The 18,754-nt window shown below is 39.7% G+C and overlaps 1 protein-coding gene across 1 annotated transcript in view; it reads left to right on the plus strand.

The window, feature by feature from the left end:
* The first annotated feature begins 649 nt into the window (after positions 1-649).
* Positions 650-18,754, plus strand: part of LOC119648454 (serine protease nudel) — an 87,750-nt gene continuing 69,645 nt past the window's right edge. The window contains exons 1-4 of the mRNA XM_038050211.1: positions 650-686; positions 1,145-2,197; positions 15,671-16,012; positions 16,119-16,197. Of these exons, the coding sequence (XP_037906139.1) occupies positions 650-686; positions 1,145-2,197; positions 15,671-16,012; positions 16,119-16,197 (1,511 nt within the window). The remainder of the gene's footprint in view (positions 687-1,144; positions 2,198-15,670; positions 16,013-16,118; positions 16,198-18,754) is intronic.

An 18,754-nucleotide genomic window follows, 5' to 3' on the forward strand; every position in this document is an offset into this window, starting at 1 on the left:
GTTCTATATTGAAGTTGAACCACCTATTCAGGCATCTGCAAAAATAAAATTAATAATAGTATATTACTTTTTTCTAAAATCGAAAAACGGCTAAGACACCGTACGTACTTAAATCAATCAGATCTGTGTAGATTAATGCCCCTGGCAGTAATTGTATCGATTTAAGTGTGGCCATCTGTCCTAAGTTCTGGCTTGAATTAAAATTACTATTGTTGTTGTTGTTATTGTCAATTCGCCGTCTGCCTGTTTGTGAAATCTGTCCATTGAATTGGAAATGGCTGGGCGTGTTGTCACATTGGTGATACCCTTCTATTTCTCCAAACCTGTAATTCGACATAAGGATCATGCCTGCATTCAATAGTGTGTGTTTACATGAACATAGAAAAAAATTGAAATTTTTAAGGCCCGTTTCACGGTAACAGCTGTAATATCTGAAGGACAAGATTCGCAGCCGGAAGTAGGACTACTTTAAGAGCTGTTGAAACATGAGAAGAATAAGACTCACGCTGAAAATATAACCGGATCAAAGCTTCTGAAACATCAGGGAAACGGGACGCACGATTCCAAAACGCTAACTCATATTGCTGGACCTATTCAAGAGTCAACACACTTTTTACAGTGTACTCGAAAATGCAATGCATACTTTCAAATGGCATCGTTGGAAGGAACGAATATTTTAAAACATGGTAATTTTACACTCACATTCCAAGTGAAAAGAAAAGTGTATCATTAGATTGGTTCAGTTCTTCAAATTCATGTGGAAAACTCACAGTTTTTACAAATATACACAGGCAGAGCAAGGTCTACTTGAATTAACTAGTCATTTATAAGGCGGCTTTGGAGAACTCATTTCTTTTCCTATTTTGCCCATGACTCCGCGAGAGCTTAATATTACAACAAATGTATCGGTGACTAACTATGTGATTTTGCTTCTTATTGCAGATTATGAGGCAACATGCTACAAGTAGGACATCACTGTCACTGTATTGGAGGATCCTGATATTCTTGGTAGTGGTATCGGCGGCAATATTTATACTAAGTGCAACGTTCAACTCCATTTTAATAAAAAAAGGTAACTATAATATATGTCTTAGCTATAGCTATTTAGTAGTCCATTTCCACTTTTCCTCAATTTCAATTTCAGCGCCAGAGATAATAGAGTCCAATTCGATAGCCACTGGGAAAAATTATGTAACTAATGTAACATTCTCTCAACAGAGAGATTTTCCTTCTCGCACCATCAAAGTGCCAATATCGGAATTATTGGATGCAATGGTGCGAAATGCGTTAAACATAAATGCACCTGCTAGACGCAGCTTGACTCATCTCCAGACCAACAAATATTTATTAAAGGCTTTTAGACAAAGAAAAGCGAAGCCGATGAAAACTTCAGTTGCTAGAGCAAAACATTCAGTGGAACATGTTCTGCGGGGTTTAACTAGACAAACACGAAGTGCATCAAGAAGTGAAAGTGTGCAATCGCTTATGCAACTAAGCAGGGACACTAGTTCGGCGTTGGATGCACTAGACCATGAATACATCAGATGCAAGAAATCTAATGAAAAAAAATTATCTTGTACAGATGTTTATGCTAGAGTCAAGGACATGCTCGATGAATTTGCCACAAAGATATATGAAATGAAGGCGCTTTTGGAAAATAGGGGACTTTTTGAAACGACTCAAACCGCCATTGGATATTCGAATCCGAATCCAAACGTGTTGACAACCACTTCTGCGAAGGAATACGTTGCAGCTTTATCTACTACAAAAGATCTGTCTACACAACGCATGTTTCTTGATTCAACAACTGCTGGACCTGATTCCGCAAAGAAATTTTCCGATAGCCCAGCGAAACCAATTGAAAGCAAGATGGGGAATAAAATTCCAGAGAAGTATCAGGTGGAGAATAGTAAAGAAAACGAAATAGCGTTTGGTGAACAATCTGCAACCAAACTGGAGGCTCCCCTTCCAGTGGGTAACAGACATCCACCTATACACGAAGACCTTCCAGGAGAATTTAATGTAAAGATGACTGAATTGTTTAGGGAAGCAGATGGACTCCCGGTTCCATTTCACGTACAGTCGCGTCATTTCGTAGAGCCAAGTGAAATTCGCAGCAAACCTGAATTATTCGACTTTTCAGATAATGATGGACGATATATGAGTCGCCAAGAACCGCATCCAAGACAATCTATTGGTGAGTACACATACCATATAGGTAGATAATTCATATGGTGCAAAGTTCGATAGAAGTGTTAAGGTTTTGTGTAAAAATTATGGGTAAATTGTAATAATCGGTTCACTGTCTGTCTGTCTGTCCTTCTATCAGCCTCTCAAACGAACTTTTCTCGGAAACAGCTACTCCCAATGAGATGAAATTTGGTAGACATATGCAGACTATAAAATACCATACATAGTGAAGGAAAGTTCGCAATTAGCACTTTATGAAACAGTTCTTAGATTTGCCTTCGATTGGAAAGCAGGGGAGTGAGAGTGCAAATTTGAAGTGAGACAGGACTCATTCTCAAAAACTACCCAACCGAAAAATCATGAGTATGCTTCTATGCAAAATGTAAGCCTCAAAATACAAGGCAAAATTGGTATATCTTTATCAAATATTGTCAATAATAATTGAACAAAATTTTACAAAAGCGTAAAGCATATTATGCATACCTAAGATTGGACACCTTAAAGAGAATCATACTGTTATTAACAAAGTTATTGTAGGTCAAACTTGTCTGTTTTGTGTGGATTTACTGTACCTCAAGGTAGCATAGAATGTCGTCACACAAAAGTGAGTAGTCCTACATATTAAATTCATATACAACATGACCTACTATATACTTACAAATGGAATCGTCATTACAAACTATTCTCACATATGAATTGCACAAAACCTTTTATACGTGAGCGCCGAGAGAGGTGGGAAGAAGTTTAATTTAATGTTTACAAGCAGTTAAGTTGATAAAAGACTGTTAATTAACTATGAAGATTTTTGAAGTCGTTCGATTACCTGGTTTGTAAACCTGTTTCCATTTAATGTGAGTTGTGTGAATCTACCTCAAATCTTTTTTATGCCCTCATTACTAAAAGCCACTGCCCAAAAATATATCTATTGTAATTTCCACCCCTTCCGTATTTTATGAAAACATAATTTCTATCCCGGTCGTACATCGGTAATTTGATAGAATAAGTTGGATATCTTAAAACATCCAATTCTGGATAAAAGAAAAACAAATTCTAGGACGTGATGTAACCTAAAAAGCCTTTGTTAATGCTTTCTGAAGCAATTGTTTTCGAAACGTTAATTTTTTTTCTTCAGCCTTTGTTCCGTTCAGAAGCGAAATCGACTCATCTTGATCGGTTGCGCCATTTTGCCTGGTCAAAGGCTTTCAAATCACCATTCGGCGTATCTAGTCATTGTTGTTTTGGCCGGGCTTTTGGTCGTTTCTCATCGACTTGGCTGTTCAGATCAATCTTGGCAAACGAGTTCTCGTCAGGGTGAATATCTCCATACTATCGAAGACGTCCCTCTCGCTATATATCGCTATATCGACCGCGGATATTAATAACTTTTTTTTTGTGGTAGGGTACGCCGCCGGACTACTTTTCAATCGTTAGAGAGCTAGCCTGGAACCATTTGCCACATTACTTCGGGCTAGCTCCCAAACTCTACCGCCTTGGGGAGCCATCAAATCAGGGAATTCCTTTCATCAGCGGGAGTGAAAAGGAGGAAGACAACTGTTCGTTCAAGGAACCCTCTGCCATGCGGCCCCTGTTGCGGTCGAGCTCTATCTTCTTTGCAACAACGTACAGCGAGAGTTTATGTTAACTACTTGGAAGGAAGTGTATTGATGGCCGCTTGCTGAGAAGCCTTCTAGAATCCACCACCCGTCCATCAGCGACACTAGTGATTCCGACGCGAAGTTTACTTCGGGAATGCTTTCCTAGCAGGCTGGGTGCCGGGACGTTGGGGGACTCATGAGCGGTTGCATTCCGGGGCATATTTGTCTGTATAATGCGAATCATGTTGATCGCGTCCTAACTTTTTCCAATTTTGCTCTGAGGACTGGACACCAAAGCGAGCCCGGAGGTGTGCACAACGCTCTCACCAGATGCGCCACGGTCCCTGCATATAATGCAACTCTCCATTTCGTTCCAGGTATTCGCCTTATGGCCTACTTGACCGCATCCGCGGTATGTTGCCCTCCTATCAAGTCCCCGGCACGTTACAGACGTATGCCCATAATCCAAACATCTCTAATATTTGGTTGAGGTGGCCCGGATACGTATCCTATATATTACGCAACCAGTTCTGATTTTCCCGTTGTTAAGAAGCTTTCTCGCGTATTGCTCCGCAACTTCCACCACAGCCAGTTTATGACCCCGGGAGTTAACATTGGTTACCTCTGGACATTCGCGCTTGATGGCCTCTTCTCCCTCGTTTTTCTTTCCGTCAGGCAGTCATGGTCTCAGATTTCCAGAGAGCACGTAGGTTCTACGCTAGAAACCAAAGCTTTCTCTCCCAGTAACCCCTTGGCTGCTTCACAAAACGTATCTTTATTGTCCTTGGGCCTAATTCGACCAGAATTCCACCATCCTTCGTTTTCCGAATGGAAGATACTTCCGCTCTGCTATCTGCGGGTTCGATCCTATAACGGATTTCGTTGAGGACTTGCACAAAGGTTTTGCCTTCCGTCGGCTTAATAAGAAGATCTGGCTGTCTAGTCTTCCTTCGTCTCACCACCTTTTTTTTGGTGCTTCATTCTTCGTGTCCACTTCAATTTTAGGCAGAGGGTTTTCTGATGGCGCGGCGTGTTGTTGCCTCTTGTCTCTCTTCGCCTTCTTCCTTTGAGCCCTGCTAAGTACCTGAGTAAAGTCTCCTTCAGATGCTCCTTCCTTCTTTTGTTTTTAACCAGTTTGCTCTGCAATGGGCTGTCTGCGATCCGTTTGCCGTTTACGATGTTTTCAGCGGAGGGCTTGTTTGCTTCTGCTTTCCGCGAATCGTCTGTTACACTCCATATTCGCTAGTAATACGATATTCTGCCCAAGAGCTTCTCCAGCTCCATAAGCCCGTTTTCATCCCTTTGCTGACGATTTTCAGGAGGACCGTCGTAGACCGCGTGCGCTTCCGCGATCTACCTAGGATGCATGTATTATGGCAACTAGGGGATCAGAACTACTTTCTCGGGACCCTCGGAGATGCTCCCGCATTGTAAGCGACCTATTAAGGATCGCTGACGACTCCTGAGGTAGATCAGTGGAGATACGATCTTTGCAAAAAAACACACTAGCTGCTGTTGAGAAGTTTGAATAAACGATTCCAATAATTTATAAACGGCATTAAGGTCAGTGACTCTGATAGCATTGAAGCCATATGATTTGCATGGTGCGTATAATAAGAAAAGCTTAAGATCTGACCCAGAAACAGTCGACTAGATGGTTTTCTTATGTATGTTTCCCCGTTCTATCCTAGCAAGAAACGGATTGATCTTTCATGCATCTATTTATTTGTTCTTCACTTCCCAGAAGAGCAAACATGGATCAATTGCCGAGAATTATTTGCGTATTTACTTCCATCAAGCTTCCTATAGAGGAATTTTGAAGCATTGTTCGCTTATTAACATTAATCTGAAATTCTGCCTTTAGTTCCCGCTGCGGTGTGGCAAGTAATAAACCGCTGTGCAATGTCCATTAATATAACAGATGCTTCCCTGTGCTCGCAGCAACGTGCAGCCATGTGTTCGCAACCACGTGGGCGCACATCAATGCGTTACATCTATACACAACACTAACAGCAGCGCTTATGTGTGTAATTTTTATCGGCCAACTACCATCGCGGTCGAAGATATGCAATGATTTTCCGTCACCATGAAATTTCAAAGAATATGCTTTTTCTTGGTTTAGTGAAAGGGCAGTCTGATTTATTATAGACAAGCTGAGCTCTCTAGAGTCATTGGTATTCAAAGTAGGTCTAATTTCAACCAAATAAGCTAGGGGATACACACTTTAAATTGTTTGCTTTGTAGTTTATTTGACATGTGGAATGTATACTTTTAGGATATACTTAACAGGGGTAAATTTATAAAATGTGGTAATATGCTATTATTAACTTTTTATTTAAGCAGCTATCAGAATAGAATGTATTTTGAGGCTTAGATTTTGTATAGGAATCTTTTCAGATTTGTTTAGCCCTCACTCCCCTATGTTTCTCCTAATATCAGAAATCAGATCACTTTCGGAAAGTACTTATGAATCCCTTTCAGTTGATGCTCCACATGACAATATTCTGTGAAAAAATTTACACCTTCCTTTCGCACGTATGAAGAGCCCCTCTTGCTCTCAACAGATTTGATGTGACAATAGCTTCAGCCGATTTCGAATAAATCGGGTGTGACCGCCAGACATTTGGACACGCATGTATTAACAAACACAAGGTCATGAATCGACAATATGCTCGCCACCTTTACTGGGTGCTCCAACTCTTTTCCTCATGGCACCTGTTGTCATCTGTCTTTTCACCTTCATCACCTTTAAAATCACTCGTAATTGCGATATAGTCGTCAGCATGGACGTTATAGGTCTTTGTATCGAGAAGTTGCCACTAGCCATCTTTCTCGGCATCAGTTCGACCTGTCTGTGGTGCGTATACAGTGAAGAAGTGAATCGTGCGATCAGCTGATATAATATTGAGCGTCATCAGCTGGTCATCAAATCATTTGACTTCTTTAATGTCATCACAGAAACCGTCAGAGATGGCAATGCCAACACCATATTGAGTATCTATATGTATATATGTATAAACACAGAAGTTTGTAACCATTTTTACCGTGTTTGCGTTTTATGTCGCAGTTTTTGCACCACACCATCGAGTTTATTATAGAACGCAAAAATCAATGTGCATTTGCGAGTTCCTTGGTCTTTCCAGTGGGGGTAACAACATTTAGGATCCGGACACGTATTTGTTTTGATCGGACTATTTACGCCTTGACGCCGTACATACGTACATGATTCTTGGTTTTGGAATGACGATGTTGGAAAAAGGTCCGTGAATAGAAACGCCTCTACCAAAAGTTTTTCAACGATAAAACGTTGGGCAATTGGCAAATTTATAAGAATGTCAACTGGGAAGCAAAGAAAGCGATCGCTGTCACCCGAGCAGTCCATTACAGAGATCTTTACGGTAAACTGGACACTCAGGATGGTGAGAGAGATCTGTATCTACTTGTCAAAAGTCAGTACGAGGGCAAAGAAAATAACTCACACTTCTATTGGGTTAATGACAAGAACGGAACTGTGCTTACCGACGGCGAGGTGTAGATGACAAAAATATTTCGAGCAGATCCCAACGGAAGAATTTGTTCATCCTCCACTTCCACAAGCATTGCCGACATTTGGAGACATTCAGGTCAGCGCGACTGAAGTCCCCAAAGCAATAAAACGAATGAAATTTGGGAAAGCAACAGGCCTTGACGACATCGCATCTGAGCTCTGGAAAGCGAAGAGCTGGGACCCAACATTGTGGCTCCCCATAAATGTGAAAGGGGGATGTAATTTTTTTTCTCAGAATCTGGTTATGTGGGGTATCAAATAAAAAGGCTCAGTTAGTGCTCTTCGAAGCTGATGATCTTTTGATACCGACTGAAATATAGGGGAGTGAGGGATCAAAATGTGTTTCTCGAAAAGTGTTACATGTTCCATTCTCATAATCTAGACAACCGCATCTGAAAAAATCACAATGATGCATCCATACGAAATTTAAGACTCAAAATACATCTCATTCCGATATTTGCTTAAATAAAGTTAATAACGGTATATTACCGTATTTAAGAAATTAGCTCGGAAACCCCCTTAAGTTTATTCTAGAAGTACAAAAATTGAATTTTAAGTGAATTTACGGCACTCTAAGATCATATAAAATGAATTCATATGAACGGCAGAGTTGGAATTTGGAAATACATATCTATATCAAGGAATATTTTGAATTGAAGGGAGGGAAGGGAAACGTAAAAACGTGAATAGGGAATTTCGCACACAAGATGAACATAAAACTTTCCGATGTTCCGACTTGTTTTGTACCTGTTGTAGGTTAACCTTTCTATATTTGCTAATAATTTTGAACCCCTAGTGTGAAGCTTAAGAAGTTGATTATTCTCAATACAGCGCTTTCTAGATCAAATTATTTGTGTAAATGGCTCTTTGAAATTAGAGGGCAATTTAATTTTTAACTATTTACATAGAGAACTGTCATACATTCATCGTTACTCACATAGAAAAAACAAAAACCTTTAATACCTGTCTAGCTTACGATTTTCTGCCATGTTGTTTTTAACGACATTGAACACATTTTCTTGCTGGGCCTATCGACGCACATAATGCGCGGAATTAATTGGTAGGGAGTTCAAATTGCGGCTCCCTATATATGCAAAAACGGGAGAAAGCGAGGTAGGCAAAAGGGATGATTCACGACTCACTAGCCTGAAAGAGGGACAACATAGGGATTTCACCTAAAAGAAGGGATGACAAGAAGATTGGTAAAAAGGTACTCTTGCTCCCAGGACAAAAGCGTGGATTTGGTACAGACGATTAAGCACAAAACCTGGAAAACGCCTGCTGAAACAACGTCAACAGCTCCGCCCTTAAAGTTTGTTTTCACCAAGTGGTGATCGCGCCTAAAATGGCCTGCTGTTTCTCCAGACGGTTGGCTGGCGGGTGTAGGGCTCACGATATTCTGCGGAAGAACTACCTGTCACGAAGCCACGAAAAGAGTCTTGAACTTGATTTCCAATAAACCATCCGTTTCCTTTACTAAATACCATTTCCTCTCTAAATACTTGGTTTTGTTACAGAACTTTACTAAAACGTTTTAAACGTAGATTTTGTTAATCATATTGGGAGATTTCGACCGCCAAGTAGTAAGTCTGCCCTTATTTTCGCAATATGTTGCCTCCCATAGCTCCCATAAATTTAACAGTGACAATGGACTGCGAATTATTCAACTAGCTGGTTTGCGCGGAATCAAATCCATAAATAAAGGTGCTTTCCCCAAATGGGACCACTTTCAACGAAATTGACGACATCTTAATTGAACCCCTCCAGCTCTCAGCTTCAATGAATATCAGAACATATAGACTCGGATCATTATCTCGTTGATACGGTGCTCCGGACTCCAGGAAAAACATCACCTTAAATTCTTCACAACAAAGTCCATAACACTTATAAGGGAGAAATTATTGCTGAAATAACCCTAGCTATAAGATACCTTGGAAATGAAGTATCACAACGATCTGAAAAAGATTGTTATTGGTACGGCTCCATGGTGACTGTAACCTAGAAAAGGAAAAGAGGAATCCTGCGTACTGGACAATATACCAAACTTAAACCACACACACTGACTTACCACGAACTCCGTCCAGCGGAGAACGGGAACGCAAGAAGACTACATATAGGCAGAGCAAATCCAGTGACAAAGGGCACAGAATGTCGTTGTGTATCTATGAAGTAAAGATGAGGTAGCTAATGGCCCGCTCTTTGTGTCTGTTTCCCCATCCCATGTTGCAAACCATAAACAGTTGTGTACCTATTGAACTGAGATATGCAAATCGCTTAGTTTTCAACAGCTTGTCAATAGTTCAGCTGTTTATTCAGTGTTCAGTTGTTTATTTTATATTTCGAAGCCTAGGCACAATAGAGTGGTAGCCTCTTGATTTTCTTCAGATTTTTTGGTTGGGTAGTTTCTGAGAATGGGTCCGTTAAAGAAATGATCACTTTCAATCCCCCGCATTACCCACCTTTCCAACAAATGTCGAAACTAAGACCAGCTTCGAAAAGTACTAACCGATACCTTTAATTTGATATCCCAGATGACTATATTTGATGAAAAAAAATTACACCTCCATTTTGCATGTATGGGGACCCCCCCGCCACCCTTAAATTCGACGTAAAAGGATGTGACTCACTGTATGCCTGAGCGTTTACAGTTCCCACCTTTATACCAAATTTGATATCAATCGCTATAATCGTCTCCGAGAAAAACGCGTGTGACGGACAGACAGGCAGTAAATCGATTTAAACACAAAACCTTAAAAATGCTCTCTTCACGATACACATTCCTTGAGAGGTATTTTAAAATCTTTCTTTTTTTTTATAATACAATATTAAATCAGTGAGGTATTTATTATTTATTATTAGACAAATTCGTCCATATCTCGTTAAAACATACCTTGGAGTAGGTGATACCTATCCTATATACTTTGGTTTTTCTTTTTAAGGTTTTGTGTGAAACAAAACCTTATTAGAATCGAGACGGTGTCAGTCTGTCTGCCTGTCACACCCGATTTATTCGGAAACGGCTGGACCGATTGTCACGGTGAGAGTATGTAATCTGGTGTTCCTTTTACATGCAGTAAGTGGCGCCATCTTGTGTAAAGTTTAAGGGGGGGCCCCCGATACATGTGAATGGAGGGTGCACATTTTTTTTCATAGAATGTAGCCATGTGGGATATCAAATGAAAGGTCGCAATTAGTACTTTTCGAAACTGGCTCAATATTTGATGTTGGGTGAAACATGGAGGAGTGAGGGCTCAAAATATGACCTCCAAAAAGTGTAACAGGTCTCGTTCTCAGAACCTATCCAACCGAAAAATCTGAAAAAAATCACAGTGGTGCATCTCTACGAAATCTAGGCCTCAAAATATATCCGGTTCCGATATCTGCGCAAATAAAGTTAATAATAGTATATTTCCATATTTTAGAAATTTACCCGGCACCCCCCTTATGTTCATCCCAGAAGTACAGAATTTGGCATTATGAAGAACATAATGCACAATTTGGTTAAGTTTGAAGAAAATCCAATTATTATTAACAAAGTTATAGGGGGTGAAACTTTACATTGTTTTGTCAATTTCGTGTACTCTACAACCTGCATGACGTCATCATCACATATCAATTCGTCAATACCACAACGAAATGAGTTCTTATGAATTGGGTCGCAGAGAATTATTTTGTTTTAGTTTTTTAAGGTTTTGTGTAAACACAAAACCTTATTAAAATCGGTTTACCGTCTGTCTGTCTGTCCGTCTGTCTGTCTGTCTGTCTATCTGTCTGTCTGTCCGTCACACGCATTTTTCTCGGAAACGGTTACAGCGATTAACACCAAATTTGGTAGAAAGGGGGAACTGTGAACGCTCATGCATACAGTGAGTTACATCCTCTTACGTCGAATTTAAGAGGGGGTCCCCGTACATGCAAAAGGAGGGTGTAATTTTTTTTTTTCATCAAATATAGTCATGTGGGGTATCAAATTAAAGGCCTCGGTTAGTACTTTTCGAAAACGGTCTTAGTTTTGACATTTGTTGGAAAGGTGGGGAGTGCGGGGGGTTGAAAGTGACCATTCCTTTACGGGGGCCATTCTCAGAAACTACCCAACCGAAAAATCTGAAAAAAATCAAGAGGCTGCCACTATATGGTGCCTGGGCTCCGAAATACCTTCCACACTGATATCTGCACGAATAAAGTTAATAATAGTATATTACTATAATTTTTAGTAATTCGCTGCAAAACCCCCCTTATGTTTATGCATTGTCGGAAAGGAGAGCAAGACCAATCTTTCGATGTCCTGGGCGAGTTCTTGTAGAGTCTTCTTACTCATCTGGACTCTATTTCGAAGTTCTGCCTTGTGCATGCTCTTCATGTGTTCTCCCCCATATCAAATGAAGTTGGTCTGCTTTTCCTTAGTGGTCGTCTGTAATATCTCAGTCCCTGATTATCTTTGACCCAAAATTAATGCATTGACCCTTTCTTCCTCATTCCATCTATTGCTTATCGCAACAGTCTCGAACTGGGTCTTGTAAATATTCCAGGAAATTTATCCATCGAACACTGGTGCTTTTAGGTTTTTCTGACCTATGATTTCCGCTTTGATGTCCATTCCTAATAGCTCCATTTCCCGATTTTGTTTTTCAATTTTCTGATTGACCTACTTCGCTTGTTGATCGATTTTCGTTTGCATTTCTCTTATTTTCAAGTTAATTTCACTTGAAAGTTATCCAAATTCGCTTGCTTGCTGATTCGGTTTGGTGTTTTCACCCTACTTAGACCACTAATCTGATCATCGGAAATTTTTTGAACAACGTATTTGTCATTCTCGCAACTCGGGATCGCCTTCAAAGATGTATGTATCCGGATCATGTACCTCCGCCCTTTTCCCTAACTCTGCCTTCAGTTCTACCACTTTTAAGACCTTAACATAACGGCTCATATTCTATGTTTCACGCTCTCATATTCTCTGGCTTCACAATTTTCACTTCCCCAAATCCCACTTCTGAAAGAAGTGGAAGAACGACCCGAGACGTACAAACTGCCTTAATCCAGATCGAGCAGGCGGCGAGAGATCTTCAGTTTCACATAAATAAAGGCAACACAAAATATGGCAATGTCAGCACCGAAAACCAACTAACCAACAACATCAAACCGCACTAGTCAAACGGGAAGAATAAATATAGGAGACTACAACTTTAAGACCGTTGATAATTTCTCCTATCTAGGATCGAAAATCACAACCGATAACAGCTACGATGATGAAATCTGCGCACGGCTGTTAGCTACTAACAGAGCCTACTTCAGCTTACAAAAATTGTTTCTCTCTAAACGTCTCACCATAGGGCCAAAGCTCTTACTTTACAAGATAGTGATCTTGCCAGTCCCCATGTATTCCTCGGAGATTTGGGTTCTTAGCGAGAAAAATTGCGAACTCTTGGCCGCGTACGAGAGAAGAATCCTCCGAAGGATTTTTGGCCCCCTACATGAGGATGGACGATTCCGTAGCCTACCCAACGACGAAATCTATGAGCGATACCATGGCAGTCAAGTTGTGGATAAAATCCGGCTCACTAGGTTACGGTGAGCGGGTCACTTAATCCGTATGGATGAGGATGATCCAGCTCGGAAAGTCTATAAAGGCAACATCTATGGGAGAAAAAGAAGACGAGGCAGACCCTGCCTAAGATGGAGCGATGGCGTAGGTCAGGACGCCAGATAGCTTTTAGGAATATCGAATTGGTGTTATTATTAAGGCAGGTCTAGACTGGATACCGGTTGTTACATCGTTGATGATGATTTTCTAGAGTGAAACTAAGCAAATACAGTAGAGAATCAAAAAAGATAACCTGTTGTTTTTAGGACTTTCAACTTTTATAAATTGTTAACTTTTTAGGAACGTTAAAACAATTGAAAAACTGTATAGGGCTATGAGAGAATTCGGTATCTCCATGAAATTGATAGGACTAATTAGGCTGACCCTGACCATAGTGGCAGGTCAGATAAAATCAATAGGATCACTCTCGAGACCATTCAACATCAAGAACGATCTAAGAAAAGGGGATGCCCTATCATGCGTCCTCTTTAACACGACCCTGGAAAAAGTGATCCGCGATGCAGATGTTAATGCAAGAGGCACCATCCACCTTTAGTCCACCGAGCTACTGGCCCAGGCTGGCGATATTGACATTATGGGAAGAACAACCCGAGATGTACACTCTACCTTCATCCAGTTCGAGTAAGCGGCGCGAGGTCTTGGGCTGCACATTAATGAAGGAAAGACAAAGTACATGGTGGCAACGTCAGCGCCAAAAACCAAAGAACAAACAACATCGAATCGCACTGGTCAAACGAGAACAATAAAGATAGGAGGCTCAACTTTCACCTATCTAGGGTCGCTAATCACAACTGATAATAGCTATTACGATGAATTCCACGCACGGTTGTTAGCTGCAACAGAACCTATTTCAGCTTACAAAAACTGTTTCTCTCTAAACGTCTCACCATAGCGTCACAACTCAAGATAATGATCTTGCCAGTCCTTGTGTATTCCTCGGAGACCTGAGTTCTTAGCAAGAAAAAATGCGAAACTCTTGGCGGAAATGCGGCTCATGGAGAAGAATGCTCCGAAGAATTCTTGGCCCCCTACATGAGAATGCACGATTCCGCAACCTCTATAACGATGAAATCTATGAGCGATACCAGCCTGGTTGTGGATAAAATCCGACTCAACATGTTGCGATGGACAGGTCACCTAATCCGTATGGGTGAGGAAAGTCTATAAAGGCAATATCTATGGCAGAAAAAGCAGACATGATGACCCTGCCTAAGATAGAGCGATGGCGTGGGTCAGGACGCCAGACAGCTTTAGAGATGTCGAATTGGTTGACCTCGATGCAAAACAGGGATATATGGAGTTTCTTACTAAGGCAAGCCTTGACCGTTGCCGGTTTTTGCGCCATTGATGATGATGATGTTTTATTAATGCTTTGGACTTTTTCCATGCAAGTAAATGATATGACTGTTGACGTCTTCCTGTCGAGGTTTGAATTTTAGAAACCAGCATTGACTTACGTTGAAATCATTCGCATTTTTATTAGGGTTGATTTGCGAAAGAATTTCTTCCCCTTTGTTTTTAAAAAAAGACCTCTTTTAGAATAGTTTCTTTCGCGTTGGTCTAAGATCCACTTATACGGCCTACTTTCCATATCTTCGTAATCTACTTTATGAAAAATGGTGATCAAAGTCTAGTTAAATTTTCGGTAAATTTAACCTTTGCGAGTCTCAACTTTTGTGAGGCTCTACTGTATTCGCCATTACTCCTTACTGCTCACATACCACATATGCAACTAAATTACCCTAAAATATGTACCTCAACATGTATCCATCTAAATTGAATAAAGCCATGCACTAGGTACATATATGTGTATACATATATGTTTATAGAGATCAGAATAACCTCGTACTTTGTATACGTACATATATAAAAAAGTAAAAATAAAATGTTCCTAAACAACCCCAGCTTTTAGTACATTGGCCTACTGACTTGATTGGCTTAATGCATATATTACATTAGTATAGTTCTTCAAGGACGCGGTGCGACTTTCCCTTAACAGAATAATAATACATATAGAGTACGTTCTATACGTTTTGGGGTGTAGTAAGTTTATATGAAAAAGGAAACTTTGACAAACTATATCTGATTTTGGAGTGTTATATCGTATAATGTTGTTCATACTTTTATCAAATTTTGTACTTTTACGGTAAATTTGAAGAGATTTTCTGATAATTTTCTAAAATTTAGTAATTAATACTACTAACTTCGTTTGAACAGATATCTGAATAGCATGTATTTTAAGGCCTACATTTTATATAGTTGCATCATCGTGTTTTTTTCATACTTTTTGGCTTAAAACGTTCTGGGAATGAAACTTGCTGCACTTTTTAGGGCCTGAATTTTGAACCCTCACTCCTCTATAATCCAACTGGTCCAAACTAAAATCACTAAATGTACCTTTTCATTTGATATCCCACATGTCCCTATTCCGTGACCTCTGTTTCGCCCTACCATTAAATTAAACAGAAAATGGGGCTACTCGATATATTGATATCGACTTTTAGAATCAGTAAAGCTAGAAGCCTGGTTTTTGGTGAATGAAATGGTAGGAGAGGTAGCAAAAACAACGGTATTCAACCGCACATATCTTCCATTCCTGTGAACCTATTTTAGGCGCTGGCGAGACCAGCAAATTCTAACAATAAATAAAAAGCATTCAGTGCGATATTCCCCAACTAATCGTTTAGATATTTTATGATTTATGATTGGGTCGCTTATATGGTTTTCTGATTTTAGGAGCTAGCGGGCCTTTTATGGAACTATGTGATAAGCTTCAAAATAAAGCTGGAGCAACGAACACCAAAAATAAATTGCCCGCAGGATCCGCGTTCATGTCTAACCCCACTACACAATTCACGAGTCATGGGTCAACGACCGTCCCTGTCACTGGCGAAACTATGAAAGCTTCAGCCCAAATCGTATACAATCCAGGTTTTGGAATGATGCAAGCGCCAACATGTGTTAATCCTGCAGGAGTTGTTGTTGGAACTTTACGTGCACCGGCCAATCAGTTTTTCATGCAGCCGATGAACTACGGCGTTACTGGATTTTCTGGATATTTTCCTGTGAATCAAGCAGGTAATCCGATTTCATACTCTTATGGATTGTAATTGATAACAAATTTGCTATTTAACTTAAAAATTTCTAGTTTAGACATTGATATCTGTAATTTATTTGATTGTAGGTTATCTGTTTACTCCAATGGCAGGATCCTATCCCCAACATACTGTCGGCGCAGGTCAATTTTTAACTATTGCAGGAAAGTGAGTTTAGTTTTTATTTGAATATGCCTTTACAAACGATATTTATTTATATTATGCGACCGGATGGCTTAATGGTTAGAGCACTTAGCTGTAGCAATAAAAGGTCGCAGTTCAAGTCTCACTGGTGGCAGAGATATTTGTATTGTGACTGAATGTCAAATACTACTTGATTCAGCTGTGAATGAATACCTGATTCAAGCCAGGGTTGTAATCAAGGGTAAGCGCGATGCAAACCGCATTGCCACCTATTATGGTAGAATTCCGATAATTCGTATAGTCAAAGGACTGACGGTTTAGTACGAATTATTGGGATTAGCAATTATGGGGAGTACAAATTAAAACAAAAAATTAAAAAACGTATTAAACAAAAAGTAATGCAAATATGTACATATTGTTCTTCGGGATTGATGTGAATGAGCTTACCGTTACTGACCACGACGTTTATGATTTGTTGCTTCTCTTAATAGATAGGCTAACTTTTTTTTATGGTAACACGCCACACGAATAAACCGGAAATATAAATAATTCTTGGCTCTTTTCTTTAACAAATATGCTTTCCCAAAGGCTCGTAGGGAATATTGTTGGAATTTTCCCGTTATTCATAAAAGAAATTGATTTCGAACTTAAATAAGCCGGAATATCGGAAGTTGGACCCATTGGGTATAAAGGTTTCGTGTTCACCTTATGTGAGGAACTTTCTGCGCACGTTTTTCTTTTCGTACATGTGTAGCTAAAAATTCAAAATATTTCTTTATATATTTCTAAACTTGCAGATATATGTGCATATTGAAAATAATAATACTAATAATAATCGTTGGCGCAATAATCCAGTTGGATCAGGGCCTTTAAGTGTGTTAGAGCACTTCATTCAAAACCGTAAGGTACACTACAGTACACTGTAAGAGGTAATGTGGTCAGCATTGCGCTCGCCCGAGATTATACCCTGATTTTACACAAGGTACTCATTCACAGCTGAGTCGACTGGTGTCCGACGTCAAATCACGATACAAATTCCACTGCCGCCAGTAAGATTTGAACCGTGACCTTCCGTACAACAGCCTTATGTTCTAACCACTCAGCTATCCGGACAGCTCACCTATTGAAAATGTAAATATTATGCTCACCCTAAGCAAAGAAGCATTGCCTATTACCGTATACTGATGCGTATATATTTATACGTGCACATACCTATCTAAATTGATCTGATGCATCTGAATATTTCCACTTTACCGCCCCAAAACATCCATAAGTACGTAAGTTAAATACCGCGAGTACTAATATAGATATATATTTATCTGGATGGGACACTACCTACAAACTTTATTAATATATACATGTACATATGGCTACATCGAGTAATTGATACTGATATGCAAATAACTAAAAAGACCGAGCTAGAAAAACTAAAATGGGCGCGCGTTAATGTGTGTTTGTGGCGAACGTACGAACGGTTTGCGAATAGCGTTGGCTATCAGATGGAGAAAATTTTTAATCGATGTCAAGGGAAAAATAGAATTAGGCAGCTGCCGATTTTGCGAAGACGTGGGATAGAGGGCTTTATCTGATGCACTCTACACAGAAAAGAAATTACAGAGAAACTAATAGGTGCTTTCAGAGCGACATATCACAACTCAAAGTGTCACATGCTACATTAAGGTAAAATCTCAGGGTAATTCTAAACTCAAACCCGAAATTGGTATTTTGTTATCGTTACTTTTTCTTTCCGTTATCGGTAACATTTTTCATACTGCCTTGACTGGGGAACGTGGATAAGTTCAAAGGACCATGTCATTTTTCTTCAAACACTTGGACTATGTTGATCTATCTTTTTGCTCTCTCACCGAGTCATAGAGCTTGCCAAACGACTTTGTATTTGGAGAAGGAGGATAGAAGAGTCGAATTGAAAATAAATACCAATATGATTAAGGCGCTCAATATGACGGATCATCTCATTTTACGGTTTTTGTAAAACAAAACATCTATTGCCTCAGAAACGGTTACCCCTATTGATACGAAATTTGGTAGAAAGGTGGGACCTGTGGATCCCTTCGCATGAAGTGAGTAACAAGTTCCACGTTGAGTTCAAGGAGAGCCCCCATACATACAAATGTGGGTTGTAAATTCACCCGTACTTAGAAACTGCAGAATATCTGAAAATAAGCGTGGTATTTAGGTCTGAAAAAACTCTCCACACCGATACTTGTTTAAATAAAGTTGATAACATTATATTACCATATTTATTATAAGTATATTTTTGAGGAGTTGCCTGGCAAACTCCATTAAGTTTATCCCAGAGTTATCAACTTTTGCAGTAATGTAGACTGCATTATAGAGCATGATACTACTTTGGTGGAAATCGCACTATTACTAACAGAGTTACAATAGGTCGCGCTTGTCACTTTTTGCAAATTTCTTGCATTGCAGGACTGTGTTGTTAGTACCATACTAAAGTGATTGATCTGATAAACTAAATGCATAAACATTACAAGCTAGTTACTATTGGGTCAAATGTCCATTCAAATATGATCACATAAGCAATACACAAAGCCTTTCATAG

Source organism: Hermetia illucens, chromosome 2, assembly GCF_905115235.1.
Source record: "Hermetia illucens chromosome 2, iHerIll2.2.curated.20191125, whole genome shotgun sequence".
In the NCBI taxonomy this organism is placed as follows: domain Eukaryota; kingdom Metazoa; phylum Arthropoda; class Insecta; order Diptera; family Stratiomyidae; genus Hermetia; species Hermetia illucens.